At 37.6% G+C, this 19,210-nt stretch overlaps 1 protein-coding gene across 13 annotated transcripts in view; it reads left to right on the forward strand.

Annotated features, from left to right (window-relative positions):
* Positions 1–18,397, forward strand: part of LOC110840051 (paired box protein shaven) — a 555,926-nt gene extending 537,529 nt beyond the window's left edge. For 7 of the 13 annotated variants that reach the window (XM_087343729.1, XM_087343728.1, XM_087343730.1 and 4 more), the window contains 6 exons: positions 2,931–3,016; positions 3,858–4,065; positions 5,356–5,439; positions 9,560–9,799; positions 12,678–12,797; positions 15,492–18,397. In XM_087343729.1, the coding sequence (XP_087199855.1) occupies positions 2,931–3,016; positions 3,858–4,065; positions 5,356–5,439; positions 9,560–9,799; positions 12,678–12,797; positions 15,492–15,715 (962 nt within the window). In that variant the 3' untranslated portion in view covers positions 15,716–18,397. Of the gene's footprint in view, positions 1–2,930; positions 3,017–3,857; positions 4,066–5,355; positions 5,440–9,559; positions 9,800–12,677; positions 12,809–15,491 lie in introns of all 13 variants that reach the window. The other 6 variants (XM_087343725.1, XM_087343722.1, XM_087343724.1 and 3 more) reach the window with 6 other exon arrangements.
* Positions 18,398–19,210: the final 813 nt, after the last annotated feature.

The raw sequence follows: 19,210 nt of genomic DNA on the forward strand, positions 1-19,210 counted from the left end.
AATTTAAAACCTTCCTCTACACTCCATGGAGGCGCTTGGGGGGAGAGACGAAAAATACCTATTACCATTTTTTTGACATTGAAACTAGCTTGGGGGGGGGGGGTGAGTGTTCAGCGTTATTGTCATCAAAGTAATACGCCAAAGTTAAAAACAAAATAGACATCTAAACTGTTGTTGATAACTTTAAATCTGTTTAGATTTTGTGTCTTATTACACCCAATAAATATTTAAGTTTTAAATATCATCATCCTCTTGTGAAAACCCTATGTAGTATATCAATCTCGTCGATGGTTGACTCCAGTCATTTAATCTCAAGTATGAGCTAGGAAGAGGACGCTTAGGCTATCAATTAAAATGGTGCCCGTATTTGCGTTATCATCGTGGGGAGGAAGCAGTGACCAGCGTGTGTCACAAAAGGCTTTGACTTTCAGACCCTCTGGGATTTCTAGTTGCTGCAGCTAAATAGAATAGCTTGTCGGACCACTTAATTAGCTTTCCATTTCGTAAAGCAAGACACTCTCCTCCTATAACGCATAGTGGGATGCCCTACCATTCATTTCGATGTGTTTCATCATCTCATCTCCTGTGGGAACATAGAGATTAAAATAGGCCTATGTTAAGTAATAATTCTACTTGTTAACATATATTACGAGTAGATATGCAGCTTAAAGGCCTTGACAACAAAGTGATAAGGAGAATATTTTGACTTAGAAGAGATAAAGAATTTAATGAAACAAATAAAATAAATTAAATTTCGGTCGAGTTGTGAGCATCCCCTCTTATTACTCCGGACAATCCCTCTTTCAAAACTCGAAAGAGAGACCGGCCATCTTGACTGAGTTTTTTCGTTCCAAGAAAATTCTATGAGTGTTTCTTTAACATAGACCATGATTACATCGTTCCAAATCCTTACCAAAGTTGCTATATCATCGACGCAACATAAATAGTGCAATTAATGGAGCTTCGTTCTATAAACAAATAAGTCGTGGCTAATAATAATTAGAAACAGCGTTTTAGGATGATTAAATAAGCGGGCAGTTTCTGGACCCGCGAGTTCTTATACAAGTTTCTGCGCCATTGACGGTTAGAGAGAGAAACTTCTTCCTAAAAAGCTTTTATGTTCTCATAAAAATAAATAGGCCTATTACATTTCGAATCTTTGTTCTGTCTCCGTCTTAGAGTAAAATTAAGGGAATGAAAAGTGTCTACAGATGGAAACCTTTCCATGATTCTTCTGTAGGTTAAGTCCCTCCCACGAACAAAATACTGTTTATTGAAACCGATCAGTTCCACTCTAAATATGTTTTGTGTAAGTCATTATAATTGAAACTTTGTCACAATTATAATGACATTGACGTTGAAGGGTAAAATGGAAAGTTGTCATCGACACAAGAGAACAAAGTAAAGACACTCTTCTTTTAAAAATGCCATAACTGAAATTGTAATATCACATAGAGCCACGGTGGTCTAGTGGTTAGAACGCTGGCCTTGTAATCCTGGGGTCTCGGGTTCGATTCCCGGCGGTACCCGAATTTATAACTTGTGTTGGGCAAGGCCGTGGTCTAGGCAACACGGAGTTTTCCTCCGTGGCATCCCAACAATTACTCCATTCACACACAGAAGAAGGCGATGGCAAACCACTTCTGGATCATCTGCCAAGAACGTATATGAACAGGTCCCAGTCCGAGAAAAGGATGGAAGGATCCTGTTCATATGGACCTGTCGTCAGACAGAACACTAAATAATAATAAGATGAGGTGGTCTAGCGGATAGAACGCTGGCCTTGTAATCCTGGGGTCTCGGGTTCGATTCCCGGCGGTGCCCGAATTTATAACTTGTGTTGGGCAAGGCCGTGGTCTAGGCAACACGGAGTTTTCCTCCGTGGCATCCCAACAATTACTCCATTCACACACAGAAGAAGGCAATGGCAAACCACTTCTGGATCATCTGCCAAGAACGTATATGAACAGGTCCCAGTCCGAGAAAAGAATGGAAGGATCCTGTTCATATGGACCTGTCGTCAGACAGAACACTAAATAAATAAATAATAAAATATCACATACCAAACGTTTTAATTGATAAATTCGCTGTGTAAATCTCGACACGCAACAAAAATATTTCTCAGACTACGCTTTCTCTACGGTGTTTATCCGTGGTTCCGGTACAGAAGTAAATTAGTTTTTGCTTTTGTGGAAATTGTACTTCAAATACGTTATGCTTCCACTGGTATTTTAGACGGCCTCTGGAAACCCCCCCCCCCTTCTTCCATAAAAAGTAGAGAAGCTCTTTCTGTCGTCATATCGAAGCGAATGGGTGATAAAGAGAGGAAAACAAAAAGGAAACATTTTAAGTTCTTTCTGTGTTTTTTTTATTCGTGGTCCCGTTACTTGACCGCAGTGGCGCTGGCGTCGCACCGGAAGTACACCAGCTTAACGTGGAGTTGGCACGCTGATTCGAGTCGATACTTCATTGTTTTCCGTCCTGCAAGTTTCTTTCCTAGACGCCGATTGTGGAGGGTGGGTGGGGGGGGGGGGGCGTCATTATCCTCGAAACGGAGTTAGAGTGGAACAATATGGGCATAAAACTTAAAACACTCTTGGAGACTTCTCTTAATCCTTCCCCCAATCTTTTCCTTTTGCGTTGTCTCTTTTAGATTTATCCCCCTTTTTTTTGGTGGTATAAGACTCTTAGACTTGGCTTCCAAAAAAGCGGAATTCTTTTGATTAAATGTCCCCTCGTAGTCATCCAGACGTTGGGAGGGGTGGTTGCAAGATGACCTCGAAGGAAAACATAACATGTCACAGTAACCTTTCTACAAGAACCATTTTCTATAGAAATCCACCCTGAAGATTACCTTAGCGGTAACGTGGTAGACTAACATTTCCTTATTGTAAGGTTGAAATATAAAACGTGCGTCGTTTGTCTTTTAGATGAGAATCGAGATATGAACGGCCATCCGGAGGACGACATCAAGAGGCAAAGAACACAGTACAACGGAGATCAACTTTATTCTAATGTAAGTAACGCCAGGTTATGGTTGTCAGCTTGTGGCTCGCGAGGAAGACTCGAGACTGGTGTTATTCTGTGTGTATGAAATTTCGCATCTTGACTTGTATTACGTGAAATGTGTTACACCATCGCACCCAGCCGTCAAATAAGCTCAGAATACCGTCTATTTGAGGGTAGATATCGTTTTTAGTAGGATAATCTGTGTAAGAGAAACAAAGTTTCAAAGAGATTCTGTAAGACTGTTGAGACAGAAATATAACAAACTAGGCTGCTCATGAGATAGTATAGCTGCGTCATATTGTGATATTAATTAAAATAATTATTATATTTGTTTACCGTCAAATCACAATAAAATAGTAAGTTAAGATAATTAAAATTATTAAAATATCATCTTATGTTCCATATCGAGCATTCGATTTAAATCGGAACATTCACAACATGTTTCGGTTTATCAAACCGTCATCAGGTGTAAATTATAAACTTTTAAACTCAAATTACAATTATTTATAGTTTTTTACAATTTTATAATTTTATCATTTTTTTCAGTATATTTTTTGGAAGTTGTAGGCTTTTCAATTCACAGGTAGTTCTTAATATTTAGGACTTAATTAAGAATTACTAAAATGCGACTTTCTTCTGTTACAAAGCTTTCGTTTAAAATGCTAAACTTGGTTTCTCCTTCATGAGTAGAAAATCTCCGTCCATCCTGAATCCTCCAGCAGAGATGAAGATCACGTGACATTCTCTTTGAGACGTGTGATTTGTTTTTAGTTGTGGTCACTTGTGATAGAGGACACTGAAATCAAATCTAGAATAATTTTTTTTTATATATATATTTTTGTTTTTAGTTGTGGTCTAGTAAATGGAGTATAAAGGATGAACACAAGTTGCTTTCGGAGCTCGGTAGTGGCGCCGCTAACGGTGGTTCTCCGTACTATGATGCGCAGACTGGATTTCCGACGGTTACCACAACCTCCGACCTCTACGAGAGTATCAGCACTATGACGCAAGCGCAGAGCACGCCGGTGTACACCCCGCCCATTGGAACATCACTCGGTAAGTGGAGAACACGTTCCACGATTCGTTTCTGGTTACGTATGGTCAAACTCGTCGTTGTGGTTGCAGAAGGCGTCAACGAAGTTGGAACAGGATTTTGTATTTTTAAGGCTTTGACCGGGATGTTCTTTTGTTAAATCTTATGTGGTACCGCCTGATTCGACTTCTAATGGTTAAGTGAAGTGTTTTCTTCGCGGTACGGTCTGGATTTGTAAATATTATGAAGACGAGCTTCGGCTTCAAAGGGTTAACCAGCTGATTTTCGTAATGGTGAGGTGTAGTGTTTTCTTCGCGGTACGGACTGAATTCATAAATAATATTCAGACGATCTTCGGCTTCAAAGGGTTAAAGCGATGATTGTAAAAGTTTACTTTTGCCTTTAAGCGTTCTTCGCCCCCTTTTAAATAAAAGCGATGAATGTCCCGTCGGGACTTCGTGTCCGCCTGAGTCTTTTTTCGTGCTAAGGCGAAGGTGATAATTGAGAAAATGTACTATTTTTCAGTTTTGTGAATATTTGTCACGTGGTGTGCTCGGTTTACCTTGGTGGTGGAGTCTGAATCTTTTTAATTTTAATTTTAATTTTTTTTCCGTTTGTGTTACGTTTACCTTATGTTTTGTGTGTCCAATTAATCTATGAACTTGGAACATATCAGCTAATATCACCCTTATGTTGTGGCTCAGAATACGCATTCTTCCGTCTTTTACCCACTGTAAATGTTCTTCTTTAAAGCAATTAAGCTTACTATACGCCAAATCATCAACAGCACTTAAGGATAATCAAAACATTTCATCTCCCAGCTCATATTATTTACTTTGTTATACAAATGGAATAAGTTCTTTATGCCGACTTCGTAGTAGATTATTTACCCATGTAAGATTGTAAAGAAATAAGGTTTATTATGTTATATAAAATATCTTTTGTCCTACAGCAAGATAACTGTATATATTAACGGATGAAGCTATTTGTCTAATTTTTCGTCCATGATGTGCACAAAACCTGTAACTTTTTCCAGCCTGTCATCGCTGATAACTTCAAACTGGACAACGAACTTGTACACTCGAATATCCTCCACGGATGAAATAGATTCTGCGATCCATGTATTTTTTTTTAATGATTCGCATTTTTCAAGGTTTCCTGTAGGTCTAGGCACGATTGAATTAAACACGGCATTGAAAACTTGTGTTTTTTTTAAAAAAAAATTATTCTTATTTTGAACTATTCGAGTTTTGTTTTGTTTTGGGGATTCATTTGTTTATTTTTGTTGTTCTGTTATTTTCCGCGCGCGGCAGCAGGGCCTGGCACACTCACGCCTCTAGCGCCAATAACGCTGCAAGAGATGAAACTCGATCCCACCATGGCGGCCTACCAGCAAGGTAAGCTCAGAGTGTGAGGTTATGTTTCCTTCCACAGCCCAGGCACACTCGACGCAGTTACGCTTTGCGTATTATAATGTTGTCAAAGGCGGACCAGAATGAAGTTGATTGGCCTGTCACTCACAAGTGGCGTACTTCTATACTTGAATTGTTTTCCTAACCTCTTTTTTTACAAGGAAGCCGCTTTGGACTTGGAGTATTTACATGCGTGTCAGACAGCGTGTAGTAAAGGACTTGAGGGGTTCTCCCGTGGTCCTCACGCGGCTTCCAAAACTTGAAAAGCTGTTTTATGATAAATATCTTTCTCGTCATACTGACAAGTAATAGTTATTTTAACCAGCACAAGAGGGAGTAGATATTTTGAATTTCCAACGTTTGCGAGATGGAATAAATTTGAATCAAATTCAACTTGATACGCGTCTTACGGCTCTGGCGAGATTTTGAAGGCTTTTGCTTATAGGCCTATAGTGAACTGAACAATATAATCACACCTTTATGTGGCGACAAGATTCTTGGTGAAAAGACTCAACGTTTATAAACTGAATTATATTTAATTAGCGTATATTATATATTCTACAGATATCCAAACAATGAACTTACAGTTTAGAATAGCGTATTAATTACTACATCTAGATATTTTAACTTTTCTTGTATAGTGTTTCAGTAAATTATAATATTACTTTTATGAAGCTTAATTTTTTTCTTGTGGCCGAATTTTATTTCGAGTTTTGATAATTTCGACTACACAATACGTTCTTTTAGCCATGTGATCATTAAACTGTATTGATCACGTACAACCTAACATAACCTATAAATCTGCTTCTAAGCTGCTGTTAATCAACCCTGGTTGAAGGATTTACAGTCGACACTCTGTAGTTTCACAGGCTCAGAAAATCTTCCGGCATATCAAAATGTAGGTTATATATATATTGCTATATTTGGGCCCACTCTCGGTCTGTGAAGGTATGAATTACAAGGTTTTTGGTTACTGTAGGTTATTTTATATTCTAATTGCACCAACATTTCAGTAAATGTTTCTTCTTGTCAAACAATCTTACCAACTTTCTGGGTGGTACAGAAACGTCACAAATCTTGTACACTGTTTCGGCAAATTTCAGGACGTTAACTCAGACCGGTGATGATGCATTTGATTCTGGACAATCCACTGTGTAAGAAAATGCCAAAAATATAGATAAAATATTTGCCTTCTGCGTGAGCTCAAAGCCTTGAAGGCTAAGGTCATGTTCCAGCTTACGTCTCTAAAGGTTCCTTCGCTAGGACTGATGACGTATCACATAATTTGAAACGATTGGCTCCTCCCATACGCAAAATATATCATAGGCGTACATTTTGGTAGTAGGCAATTATTTAATCAGAGGCAATATTTGGATAGGGTAAATCGGGGTAGCTGCCTCGAGGGCAGATTATAAGGAAACAGATACCACATAATAATGCTGATAAATTTTTTGCCGTCTGTTCTAAAGTCAGAGAGTAGCGAAAAATATTAATCAGTCTTACTTCATTCATTTCTCAAGCATTTTAAACATAAAACTTAACTTTGCCTGCGTACAAAAATATCTAGTTTTGCTTCTGTATTTGACGACTATTCATATTTTGTTAAATTCGAGTGTAAAAAAAGTTGTTTGGAGAAGGTTGTTTCGATTCATTTAAATTTAAACACAAAGGCGTGTATATATTTTTTCTAAAAATCGGCTTACACTGATGGTAGTCCAGAAAACGAGGGTAGGGATAATCCATTTATTCGTGGGCCGCTGTGCGGTCAATATGTGGTCGTTTTCATTCCACCGCTGGAAATGAGTTGGCATCCTTCATCTACCCTCCAAACCGCCCGTCACCCCCTGCTCTCTGAAAAGGATCGGCTGCCCGCATGCCTCTGTCTCCGCCATTGGTCTACTGCATGCAAATGCCCAATATACCTCTTTCCTGTTCCTGCATTTGCATGAAATATGTGATGTGTACTACGTACATGTTTGGTACTGTTTGCAATTTTCTGTGAATCGTTTGTTTCAGCAACGCGACTACAAAGCGTATGTTTAAATTCTTCCGTGACTCTGTAATTAAATACAAATCAGAAGTTTAGAAATTACGTCCTGTAGTCGTGTCCACTGACTAATCTTCTTATTTTGGCTTCAGTAGGCTTGAATCCGTATTGTTTTGCTCTAGAACTATATTAGATGACTTCTTATATAAAAAAATTAAATATATATTATCAGTTTTATTGGCTTTGAAATATAATTTGTTTGTAGAGAAATCACATGCAGTTTTTGGTATATGATCCTCGTAACAAAATAGTCGCGTGATCGATCCCGGAAACTGTCACTAATAATGCAACATTCCGTAAGTCTAATGGCAGTCTGAAGTTAATCTCTCATGACGCTGTATACTACCCGTATCAAAAATTCCTCTCTGTAATTTTATATTAAGAGATTTTTACATGTTTTTTCATTATATAATCATTGCATATAATTAGGTTAAATATTTGCTAAGTGTTTGTATTTAAAGAATATTTATTGCTGTACATTACGTACTGTTTAAATATTGAATTTATGCTAACGTATTTAATTTTGTGTACTTTCGTTCTTGGTGCTCAAAAATTTTAATACACCTCTCGTTTCATTGAAATCTGAATTATTTCTGATTTGTTTTATTCAGCATCGCATTCAGTAGTTTATACTACATTCCGCTGAACGATAGGATAATTAATAAATAATTAATTGGATAGAATGTGAAACGAATCGATTACGTGCTAATTTAAAGTTTTATATAAAAACATTTGGCTACAAAGACTAACTACCAAAAACCTCACTGATTCACATTTAAAGCCGTGTTCGCCTGAATATTAACCAGAAGTGTTAACTATTCCGCAGAGATGTTCGATTTTATTTCTAGAATTTTTATGTTAAATACATTATAATAATAAATACAACATTCATTACATACTTTTGTAAGTTTCAGAATTTACGTGATGGTTTTAATTGTAGGCTACTATAACCTCTATCATTTGTAGTGTAGATTATAAAAATTGTCGGTTGGCTTAGATAATGACCTTGACATCAAAGACTTCGTGTAAAATTATGATACGAAAGTCGCATATAATATTTCCTCTGATCAATTAAAATTTTATTTAAAATGCTAATGTTGCACCGAATTTTCTGTGAATTATTTGGCTGAATGTCCATGCATTTTGGAATACAGTGATAGCTCTAGACTTATCAGTTGCCTATAATTGCATGTATTGCCCTGTAGACGTACCCGGATTATTAAGTTTGCTTCTGATTGCAGATAGATATTGTATTTTAATTACGTGTTACTAGTAAATAACTTTATTTGAAAATTATATTTTGCACGAAATTACTACTTTTAGAAGTAGCAATATGAATTGTTAATGTGCTTATTTTACACAGGACTGCTGTTAATCAAAATGTCTAACTCGCCAATTCCAAGCATTTTTTATTCATATTAGTGCCTGTTTGCTTGCTGATGTAGTTTACTGAGAAATTAAACTTATGGTAGGGAGGGATAAATACTTTGTATTGGGCGAAACGATTTCTTTTCAGAAAATGTTTGAAATCTGGTTAAGAATACCGTTGGTATCACTGTGTTGTTAGATGTTGCAGTTCACATGTCTTCTTACAGATGGCAGAGCAAATAGTACGGACTTTCGCAGCCATCTTTGGGCAAATTATAAAATTTCCTCTAATATGAATTGACTTGAGTGTAGGTGTTTTCTTTTTCCGTTGTGATGCGCCGTGGAATTGTGCGTAGACACAACGGAAAAACGTACTGTCTCCATCTTCACCTGAAGGTCGAAACTTTATGTTTCTCCGAAATTAATCCACAAACCAGAATATCGATATTTTTACCGCAATGAGAACATAAAATCTCGAATGGATTGTGCAGAACATGAGTTGGTATTTCAAGATGAGACAAATATATAGATATAAGTTTTATAATACGTTAATGATGCCAGAGAATATGTTGTAAGACATCCGTTGGCAAGCTTGGAAATGTAATTAGCATGAGTTTGGATTTCGCTTTTAAGCAGCATGTTTTAGTGTATGTAGCTAGTGGCAAGTGTGTTTGTTGTGCCGTCCACCAGAGAGCAGCACTTATAACGGGGTTAATACGAGTACGGACGCTGCTGCCGCTGCTGGGTCGTCCCCAGGGCTCCCCTTGTCCCTCCCCGCCGATCCTGCCCCGCCGGCAGCGCCACAGGGTGGCAATAGCTCACCCGACCCTGGTTCGCTCACCGTACTGCAGCCTGCCAACAACTCAGCTGCCACAGCCGCCGCTTCGCCGTACTCCACAATGCTGCCCGGCTTCGCGCACTACTCCACAGGCAAGTCTCGACCCGCCGGAACCGCAAACATGTTTTTGTGTACAAAAATGTCACGTATTTTGAAAGGAATCCAAAACACAAGTTAGATTTCATTTTCATACGGTGTCATCATGCCCATGACCCATTTAACGGATCTTGATAAAATTTGGTGTGGGTATCATGATAATTAGGTACCTCCACCCCATCTTTTTAAATTTATACCACTAAAATCAACAAGATGGCCGCATTAACCTCTACGTAGGAATGAAGCTGAATGAAACAACATTTTTGCAGCTGTTCTGTTCACATATTTTAAGCCTCTGTGAATATAAAGACTTCTGGCCTATACTCACGTTTAGAGTCTGTTTTAAATTGTAGGTCTCTGTCCCCTGTGCAGACCTCAATGTTCATGGTCACACATCATTTGGAGCAATGGAATACCCACTGTGAGTGCACCAACCCTTGTCTCGATGTTCATAAGCAAGCAAGGTCACTGTAGACCTTAGCTATAGGCATTAGAAACCAACCAGCATTTTGTTTAGCAACATATCTTTGAAAAACATAAAGTTTTGTTACAGTACTTGTTCTGAAATACAAAGTGAGGTTGTTCCAGGTCTGTACTTAACCTAAAATTTGGTAGTGATTGAAAATTAATCATTGGAGCCCACCCAACCTCCAAGCCAGTGGATATTGGGTTAATTTCATTAGGGGCAAAGCTGCTGGGTCATGAAACTAGTCTCGTATCTCCATCTGGTGCCAAGATTAATAATGTGTGGATCTATACCTCCACTCCTCCATAAAATTTGCCTACACATCTCAGTTTTAGTTAAAATCAGACAACAATTGTGGATACTGTAGATGAAGATGTATATGTATTTTTGCACACGAGTGATGTTGAAATCACACGAGGGAATCCGCAGCCAGACATAACCGTGTGACCATGTGAGGTTATCCACCACATAATTCTGTGTAATGTAAAGATTTATCACATGGTTCACATAAACTAGCCATCTGGCCATGTTGCAAGTAACTTAAATACCGACCGTACCCTCCGATCCTATTTTTACAACATAGATTTCAAACATCTGTGTTGTCGAACCGGTTTCTTCGCTTTAAGTTTCTTGATCAAACATTGTATACATATTTCTTATTGCCCCCATTTATATTAAAATCACACTAATCGCTTTATTATTGATTTAACGACCTTCATAATTGGATGTGGAAAGTATTAATTGTGAATGTTCTTATTGTATTATTTTCAGCATTAAAAATACCTTTGAAGGGTTTTAAAATTTCCTGGGGAATGTAAGCACGAGTAATTAATATTTTATTGATATTGTCAACTTTATCATCAGTTTTGCCACCAATTACGACAATAGTTTTGGTATTTTAAAATTATCTACTGCGAAAACGCATTGCTAAGAAATGCTGTTTGAATCCTCAGGATGACCGTGACATTTAAGGGACAGTTGACGGGGCATACTGGGCAGTCATATTTTATGTGGTTATGTATGCCTGACTCATTGGATTTCCATGTCAAGCTGTGGAACATCTAATAAAACAATAACAATACTAAATAAATGCATCATCTGTCACATTCACAATTTCCATTTTAATATCTGTAAGTCATTATCTCAGAAACAAAATGTGTACAGGATAACATAAGTGTCAAAATTTACAGGAATGAACCTCTTTTATGTTGAACGGTAATACAATTTATTGCAACATTATTTTTTCCAAATCACATTGAAAGTACAAAATTTATAAAATTTCTTAATAGACCAATTATCTACGTGGCAACAAAAGCCAGGTTCCTATTAACCCCGCCAACACAAAACTAATTTTGCCAGATCACAGACTCCCACAGAATACGGACTCCACCAGAGTCACTACCATCAGAACTTCATTTTAAATTTTTCAACATTACACAAATGTCACACTTGTTAAATCGAGCATCACAGTTATTGGCTGCTACGTTCGAGGAGATTATTAGTGTTTGCAACTTTTGTCTGAATTTTGTTTAAACTAACTTAACAGCTTGCTAATAGAACCATAAGTTCAACACTGATGATAATACTGAAGCCCGCCATTGGACACAATCCTGAATCAGTTTCTTCCACATTCCTTTCTACGACCCTCTCCCATCTTAATGTTATCCATTTCCTGTTTGGCATTCCAGTTCTTTTCCAAGGGGTTTCCACATGAAAATTCTGTATGCATATGTCCCCCCTCCTCCCCAATGCAGTCTCTTGATTTCACTGATTTAAATAATATTAATAGGAGACATGAACCATAGATTTATGTTGTTTAAGAAGAAAATGATGAGGAAAATATTTTAAGTTTAAGACTGTTGTAGAATCACAGGACTGGCGATAAAAGCGTAATGAAAAGCATCATAAATTGTATGAGTAATATTAAGTCAGGGAGTAACATGTGGACAGGTCATTTAGTACACAAAGTATAACAAATGCACATAAAATATGTATTCCAAAACATCAAGAGATGAATACATGAGAAGATAATATTAAAATTGATCTTACAGAAATATTAATATGGAAAATAAAAATCAAATCCATCTGACTCTGCTTGGATACAATGGCGGACTGTGTGAAAACGATGGCAAAGAATCTCTTGAGTTCCATAAAAGCAAAGAATTTCTTGAGCTCTCTCAGCAACTTAGATTAAAAGAATGAGTAGGCTTACATCAAAAATTATTCCAGACAGGTTTCATTATTTAATGAGAAACATTTTTTCCTTATGCACTTTGTATCATCCATCTATCCATCCAATGGCTCTGCAGCCCATTTCTCACCCAAATACTTTCCTGATTGACTGCTAGATGGCTCTGACAGTTAACTACTAAGACAAACATCTGACGTGCATTTTGTTTTGCTTGCAGTAGGTGGCAGTGCTGTTGGAGGGGGTGTGGTTCCAGTCAGTGACTACTCATACAGCTCACCATATTCCCAGTACACTACGTCCTATGGCACGTATGGCTATGGCGCAGGCGGGTTACTCAGTAAGTAAACAGTGAGTATTCAGAGAGAGTTTTCGTTTTATACCGCACCTCAGTACTCGAAATGGACCAGGTTATCCCCTGTGCCTAAACATACGGGAGCACGAAGACAAGGTTTCACGTTTCAACCATTGTACTAGCTCATGGTGTATCTTGGATTAAGCATAAACCTGCGGTTGTCAAAAAATGTATCCAGCCCTGATAACAGAGTAGACGCTACTTTTAAAATTACCTGCAATGAACAGAAATAATTTAACGTAGAAATGGAAGTGAGACTTTAACGTAAGATAAGTTTCTTGAATATTTATATATTTTTCTTGATGTGCTGTGATTCATGGACATTATCTTAGAAGGAACGTTCTCGTCACAAGTGAGAAAGGATTAATCCTCTACAAAATATGGGCAAAATACTTTAATGATAAAGAGGAAAATGTAAACATGAAAGAAAGGAAAGAGGACTGAAAATGCGCAGTGCTCAGTAACAGCGTAGTGTATGTATGTTGCGATCTGGATAATAAACACTCGGGGCATGTCATTGTTTGCTTCTGTATGTCGCCTGATTTGACGTCTTGAATGCGTTACATCAGTGGTCCCCAACCTTTTTGTGCCTACGGGCACATTTGAGAGTTTATGAGATGGTGGCGGGCACCGACCAATTAACAAAGCCAAATTTTCTTTTCTCTGGACAAATAAGGTATGGACACCAAATAATACACAAAACAACATGACGTTTAATGATACAAGAAACCACGCAATCGAAAATTCATAGTTTCATAAGTACAATTATTATTACTCAAGTGGGAAGTTAGTGTGATGTTTGGCACTGAAGTTCATCGGCCAGTTTTTCAAATTTGGGAGTGTAGGATGATGTTATTGCTCGCAAACAATCATCAAGGTGGGCGTCAGTAAGTCGAGATCTGCGCTTTGATTTTATGATGTTCGTGGTTGAACGGCCTTCATTATTCAGTATAACCTCTTTCCGTATCAACGCGGGCACCCAAAGAAAGCCTTGGCGGGCGCCGCGTTGGGGACCACTGCATTACACATTACTTTTATTTAAGCAAAAGTACCCATGTTAAAAGAAAAATATTTGAGCCCTCATTATAAGCAGGTTTCACTATATCTGCTTCATGCTCTGATCTTCTGTAACCTCCCTCTAAAATATCCCTCCTTGTCCATTGTATTGGCTGTTCAGGTATGTCTCAACCACGGTCTTGTAAAAGCAAAGTCGTACTTGTGCTTAGCGCCATATAATATGAAGATGTATTGGAGGATGGAGCTCTGCCATTCTTTATCCTGGCATTAGTCGTCACTGTGGCAGCTTTATCCCTTGAGAGCCCTAATAACCGTTGGATACGAGGTTGGGTAGGCCCCGGAGTCGGTCTGCACGCAGTGGTGAAGAGAAATTTCTTCCCATGCCAGGAATTGAACTCCTGTCCATCTCATCCAACCTATAGCTTAGTCATTACACGGACTGAGCTATCTCGTCTCATAACCTTATGTGAATAACGTTAAAAATTATGCTCCTTGATCATGTTACGAGCTTCTGTTCATTTATGGATGAAAACAAAATACACTCTGTGGGCTTTATTTTTGTATAGAAAAGTGGTGCATAAATTTACCATTGTCTGTAACGGTGCCGTTGGTCGTAGCGGTACGCTCATCGTTTCTAAATAGACCGTCCATTTCGAGAACTGCCTGCACCTTGATGCACTTGTTCCTTATTCTTTTAATTTTATCTCTACCCTCACTTTCCATCTCCTCATATTTCTGTTATCTCCTTCCATCTTATGCAAGAGCTATCTCATATAAAGCATGGATTTGTGGTCTGAATTTATTTGGCGTTTGATAAAAACTGTAAAATAAATATCCTTTCAATCTCTAAACAAATAAAGGAATTTATGGCTTCTCAACAATAAAATCAATATTTTTAACAATTGAAATGTAATAATATGATTCAAATTTGAATCTGATCTCTGAACACATTCTCGAACTACGTAAATATATTGAAACCAGCAATAAATCTCGCAGTAGGACATGACGCAACTCTTAAGCTCTCCTGCATTGATAGACCAAAGGAGACAAGAATCACAAGACATGTTATGAGAAAGTTACTTATACCACGCAGCGCATAGTACAAGGCAGTGTTCAGATGGCTACACAAAATGCTCAGGTTGTTAATGTTTAGTCACTGTTCATTGTGAGCAGTAAATGCAAACCATAATATATTTTATGGATGACAAGTACAGTTACTGAAATTTTAGCAGATTTATGGAGTTAAGGATACACATGAATGTAATAAAAGCCGTGTGTGGGCAGTACCCAAATAGTCAGTAAAAAGTAAAGCACTCCCTCTACACGCCATGTAGGTCGCTTGGGGGGAGAGGCGGTATAGCTCATACTCATTCTTGACCTCGGCTCCAGATGGAGGTGAGTGGTCAGCATTACGCCCTGACTGCACTTTACCCCCGGGAAAGGACCCCGGTACCCATTGGATAGGAGGCTGAGTAGACCGCATATCCGGTCTGGACGCAGAGGCTAGAGGAAATATCCTCTGCCACCGTCGGAGATCAAACCCCGGTCGTCCAGCCCGTAGCTAGTCACCATACTGACTGAGCTGTCGCGGCTCCATCAAGTAATTAGTAATCTGTTCAAACTGTAGCCTTCCAAACACAACATGCTGATTTCTCTTGACAGATTCCACCTACTACTATGGGAACAGTGTTTCATCTTGTTCTTCATTAAACCAAAACTTATTCCAAAGGGCAAGTTGTGCCCTGGATGCTGATACTGGGGTCGAGGCCAGATCTCCATTGGCGGCCACCAGAGCAAATTCTGGTGCCAGTGCAGCCTCACCCACAGGAAGTGCGTGTATGAAAGCTGACATAAACTCCGCTGCGGCAGAATTGCTCCTAGGCTGACAGAATCAGGACTCCGTGAGAAATTTCAGTAATGTCACATTGGATCTCAGAATGGAAGGCTATGAAACCAAAGATTGTCGACAGAATCTGGATGAAATGATGATGTAACTAGTTAACAGGTGTTTGCTACATTTGTTAAGTCATGGGCCTGAAGAATGATGTTTTCAACTGTATTTGATAAAAGGAAACTTCACTTGTTACGAATCGGTAATATTGCGAAGTTGAGATTAAATATTTTACGTTACATTCACATTATGTCATTGCCTTGTACATCGCCACATTACAACGCATCAAAGTAACTGGTATTTTACATTGAGTAGGTAAGAAGTACGTAAGGCAAACATGTCTCTCTAGATAAACTATTATATAAATTGGTTTTCCAGTGATGAATGTTTTCTTCATTTCTAGAGAATATTATAAAGTGGAACTGATGTTGTGTTCCAGAACTTATCTCACCCTTCACCGAATTACTCGTATAAAAAAAAACAACATACACGTCTGCTGTGAACTGTAAGTGCACAGAGTAAAGACAACGATCACAGATACTCATCCGAATTACTTTAAGTGGAACAAGGCAGTGACTAGAGTGAAAATGGAGGAGTAGTGAGATGTTTGTTTCATGTGTTGCTATGGATACAAGAACAGCATTGGCGTGGACTAAGTAAGAGTTAAGAATCGCACAGACATTTTTGTCCGAATCACGTGACATTTTAGAAGAGCGGATGAATGGAGAACATAAACTCAAAAGTGATAAACGTTTTTCAATTTTTATTTTATTTTTTTGTATACAGACAAAAAACCAAAGACTTTCTGAACCTCATTTCACATCACAATAACGCATATGTGTACGGTTAGACTCGGACTTCTTTTTAAAAACAGTTTCATATCTGCACATCGCATGCCGACTTGTGCGTCGCTAATTTAGCACGCAGGTTCGTGTAAGTATGCATATCCCCTTTGTCCATACATGTAAGAGAGAAAAAAAATGGCTATAATGGAGCAGATATATCTTTCAGTTTCATAGACTCAGTAAAAAATAAATTAAAATATATTACATTTGTAATACAAATATTTCTTATTTGTTCAAATTCGTAACTGACGAATTCAACATTCGTTTTGAGACCGTAGTACCGAATGAATTTTTAATCCTTTACAGGAAAAACAAACTAAATAATGTTTGAAGCTCGTTTCTGATTTGCAAGACGACGCATCATAGTTATGTTCGAAAGAGAAGTGGCTTAAATGAAACTATTAGCTGCTTATTTTAGAAGTAAAATAACATTATTTCATTTTGAATATGAAAGTCCAAACTACTGACTGTTACGACAAGTGGTACACATAGGTACCTGTACCATAAATGGTATTATTTGAAGCCAGAGTAGTATGATATGTATATGATACAGAGCTTTCATGGCGACGAAGTACGATAAATTTTCTCGGGCTACCAGCCATGTCAGGTAGTTGAAAGGTGAAGAAACGAACGTTCTGAGAACCATCTTTTTCCACGTCATCAGGGCACTGACGTACTTGCCTTTCAACCACCGGACATGGCTGGTAGCCCAAGAAGAATTTATTATAGTGTGGTATGTATTTTAACCCTTTCTATGACAAAAGTTATCTAAATGATATCCAAAGTTTGTTTCTGGCCTTTAAGAAAACAAAAATTGTGTGAGTAATTTAAACAAAACAAAATCCATTTTTATTCTAGAAACAAAACATAAAGAATTCACTTCATGGTAAAAACAAAGAGTTCTTAAATGGTCCTCATAGTTACCACTTATCCTGTGAAGGGTTAAATATATATTTATTGGAAATTATTAACAAAGAAGCCCACAATATGTATAAAAAAATGTTATTTCCACTGGTTATGTAATTTTTTACTTTGTGCACTTTATTTTAATTAAATCATAACTTACTAATAAAATAATAAAAGAAGTCGAGTCAACTTTTGAAGTTCTATAATTTAAATGATAATTTATTAGCAAGTTTTATAAAGATGGGCCTCTAAGAGTATAATATTTTACAGATTGATAGAGCTTCAGAAATGTGCAATCTTTATATTTTTTATACTTCAGATTATTTGACAAAGAAATTATTGGTGAATTGTAATGAATGGACTGAAGTTGAAAGCAAGACATTAATCAGGTAAATCACTAGGAAAACAAGGAACAATAGTTTACAAATCCTAGTCAAAGAGTATGCACATAGTACTCTTAAAGAGTGAATGTCAATATAAAAGGAAGTCTTTTTCAATATGTTTTATTTATTTCCTTTTTTTCTTATAAGAAATGAAAGTGTAATACATTCTAACCAAAGAGGAAGGAAAAAAGTGTTAAGCAATATTATTCCCATGTTATCTTCTTGCGAAGGTAATAATGTCAAATTTATTATAGTTATATTTCTGATTGTATAGAAGTAAGTTTTGATATGTAAAAAGAGAAGCAACACTAACGTCCTTTGCTTTAAGCTCTTTTTTTTTTTTTTTTTCTTAATTTAAAATGTGACAAGTTCCTTGTTTGACACCACCTGTATCTTGCCACAAGCACCCCAAATTTGAGTTACAAACTCTTATCTCAATCAGTGTTCCCAAATCAGTGTCATTCCCACCTCATCCATAACATCACGTGGTCTGATATCATGTAGCCTAGTTAAATAGAGAATAAAGTTATTGTAGAGAATTAATTGAATGTCAATTCATTGTTATATATATATATATATGCTTCCCTCCAGAGATGTGCTGCCAATTAGTTAACAAGGGACTTGGATTATTAGCCAAAGATTAACAAAGGGGCTCATGCAGCACAAGCCAACTTCTCCCCTCCCGACACAGACACCGTCTTTCCGCTTCTGGTTTTACCTGTGTCCAGGCATTCACATCAATTGCAGATTGAGCAACCTATTCACTTGCTAATTGATTAACTGTGTGAGAAAACAATTACCGAATAGGTAACTATATCCACTTTATAAAATAACTAGATGACTGGCTTACTCATTAAATGATTGAAAGACGTGTAACAGCAAATTACATGTACATAGTTTTCCTTCAGCAGATGACGGTTGTTAAGTTGTTCAAGAAATGTTCTCATTTTATGGTATACGAAAGTTCATCGCACAAAAGGACGTAATTGATCTCTGCCGTCGATTAGTTAAATGAAGTTCACATCTAAATAGAATTTTGATTGTATCTACTCTTCTGTGTCTAGGCCTACAGAGGTTTTTCCAGGTGTATTCATAAAAATGTCATTAAATTGTACAAGGCTAGTGTAAATGAGGTTCCCGATTAGAATCACATGTTATTCACGTTAAATGAAATTCAGGTGCACAAAATTGGCACCGATGGAAAGAGAAACTCTCCATGTTTATGTTGGTATACTTCGCGGCCGCGTAATAACACTGTTCGCCGCCAGGGGCGATATGAGAGAAAATGGCTGCCATCGAAGACGGGAGTTTCTTGTGTCATGGATTTCCGCGTTAACCGGTCTGTTATTAGTGTGC

This window comes from Zootermopsis nevadensis, unplaced genomic scaffold (assembly GCF_977971745.1).
Source record: "Zootermopsis nevadensis isolate Lab colony 2312 unplaced genomic scaffold, Znev_1.0 Znev_ptg000006l, whole genome shotgun sequence".
NCBI classification, from domain to species: domain Eukaryota; kingdom Metazoa; phylum Arthropoda; class Insecta; order Blattodea; family Termopsidae; genus Zootermopsis; species Zootermopsis nevadensis.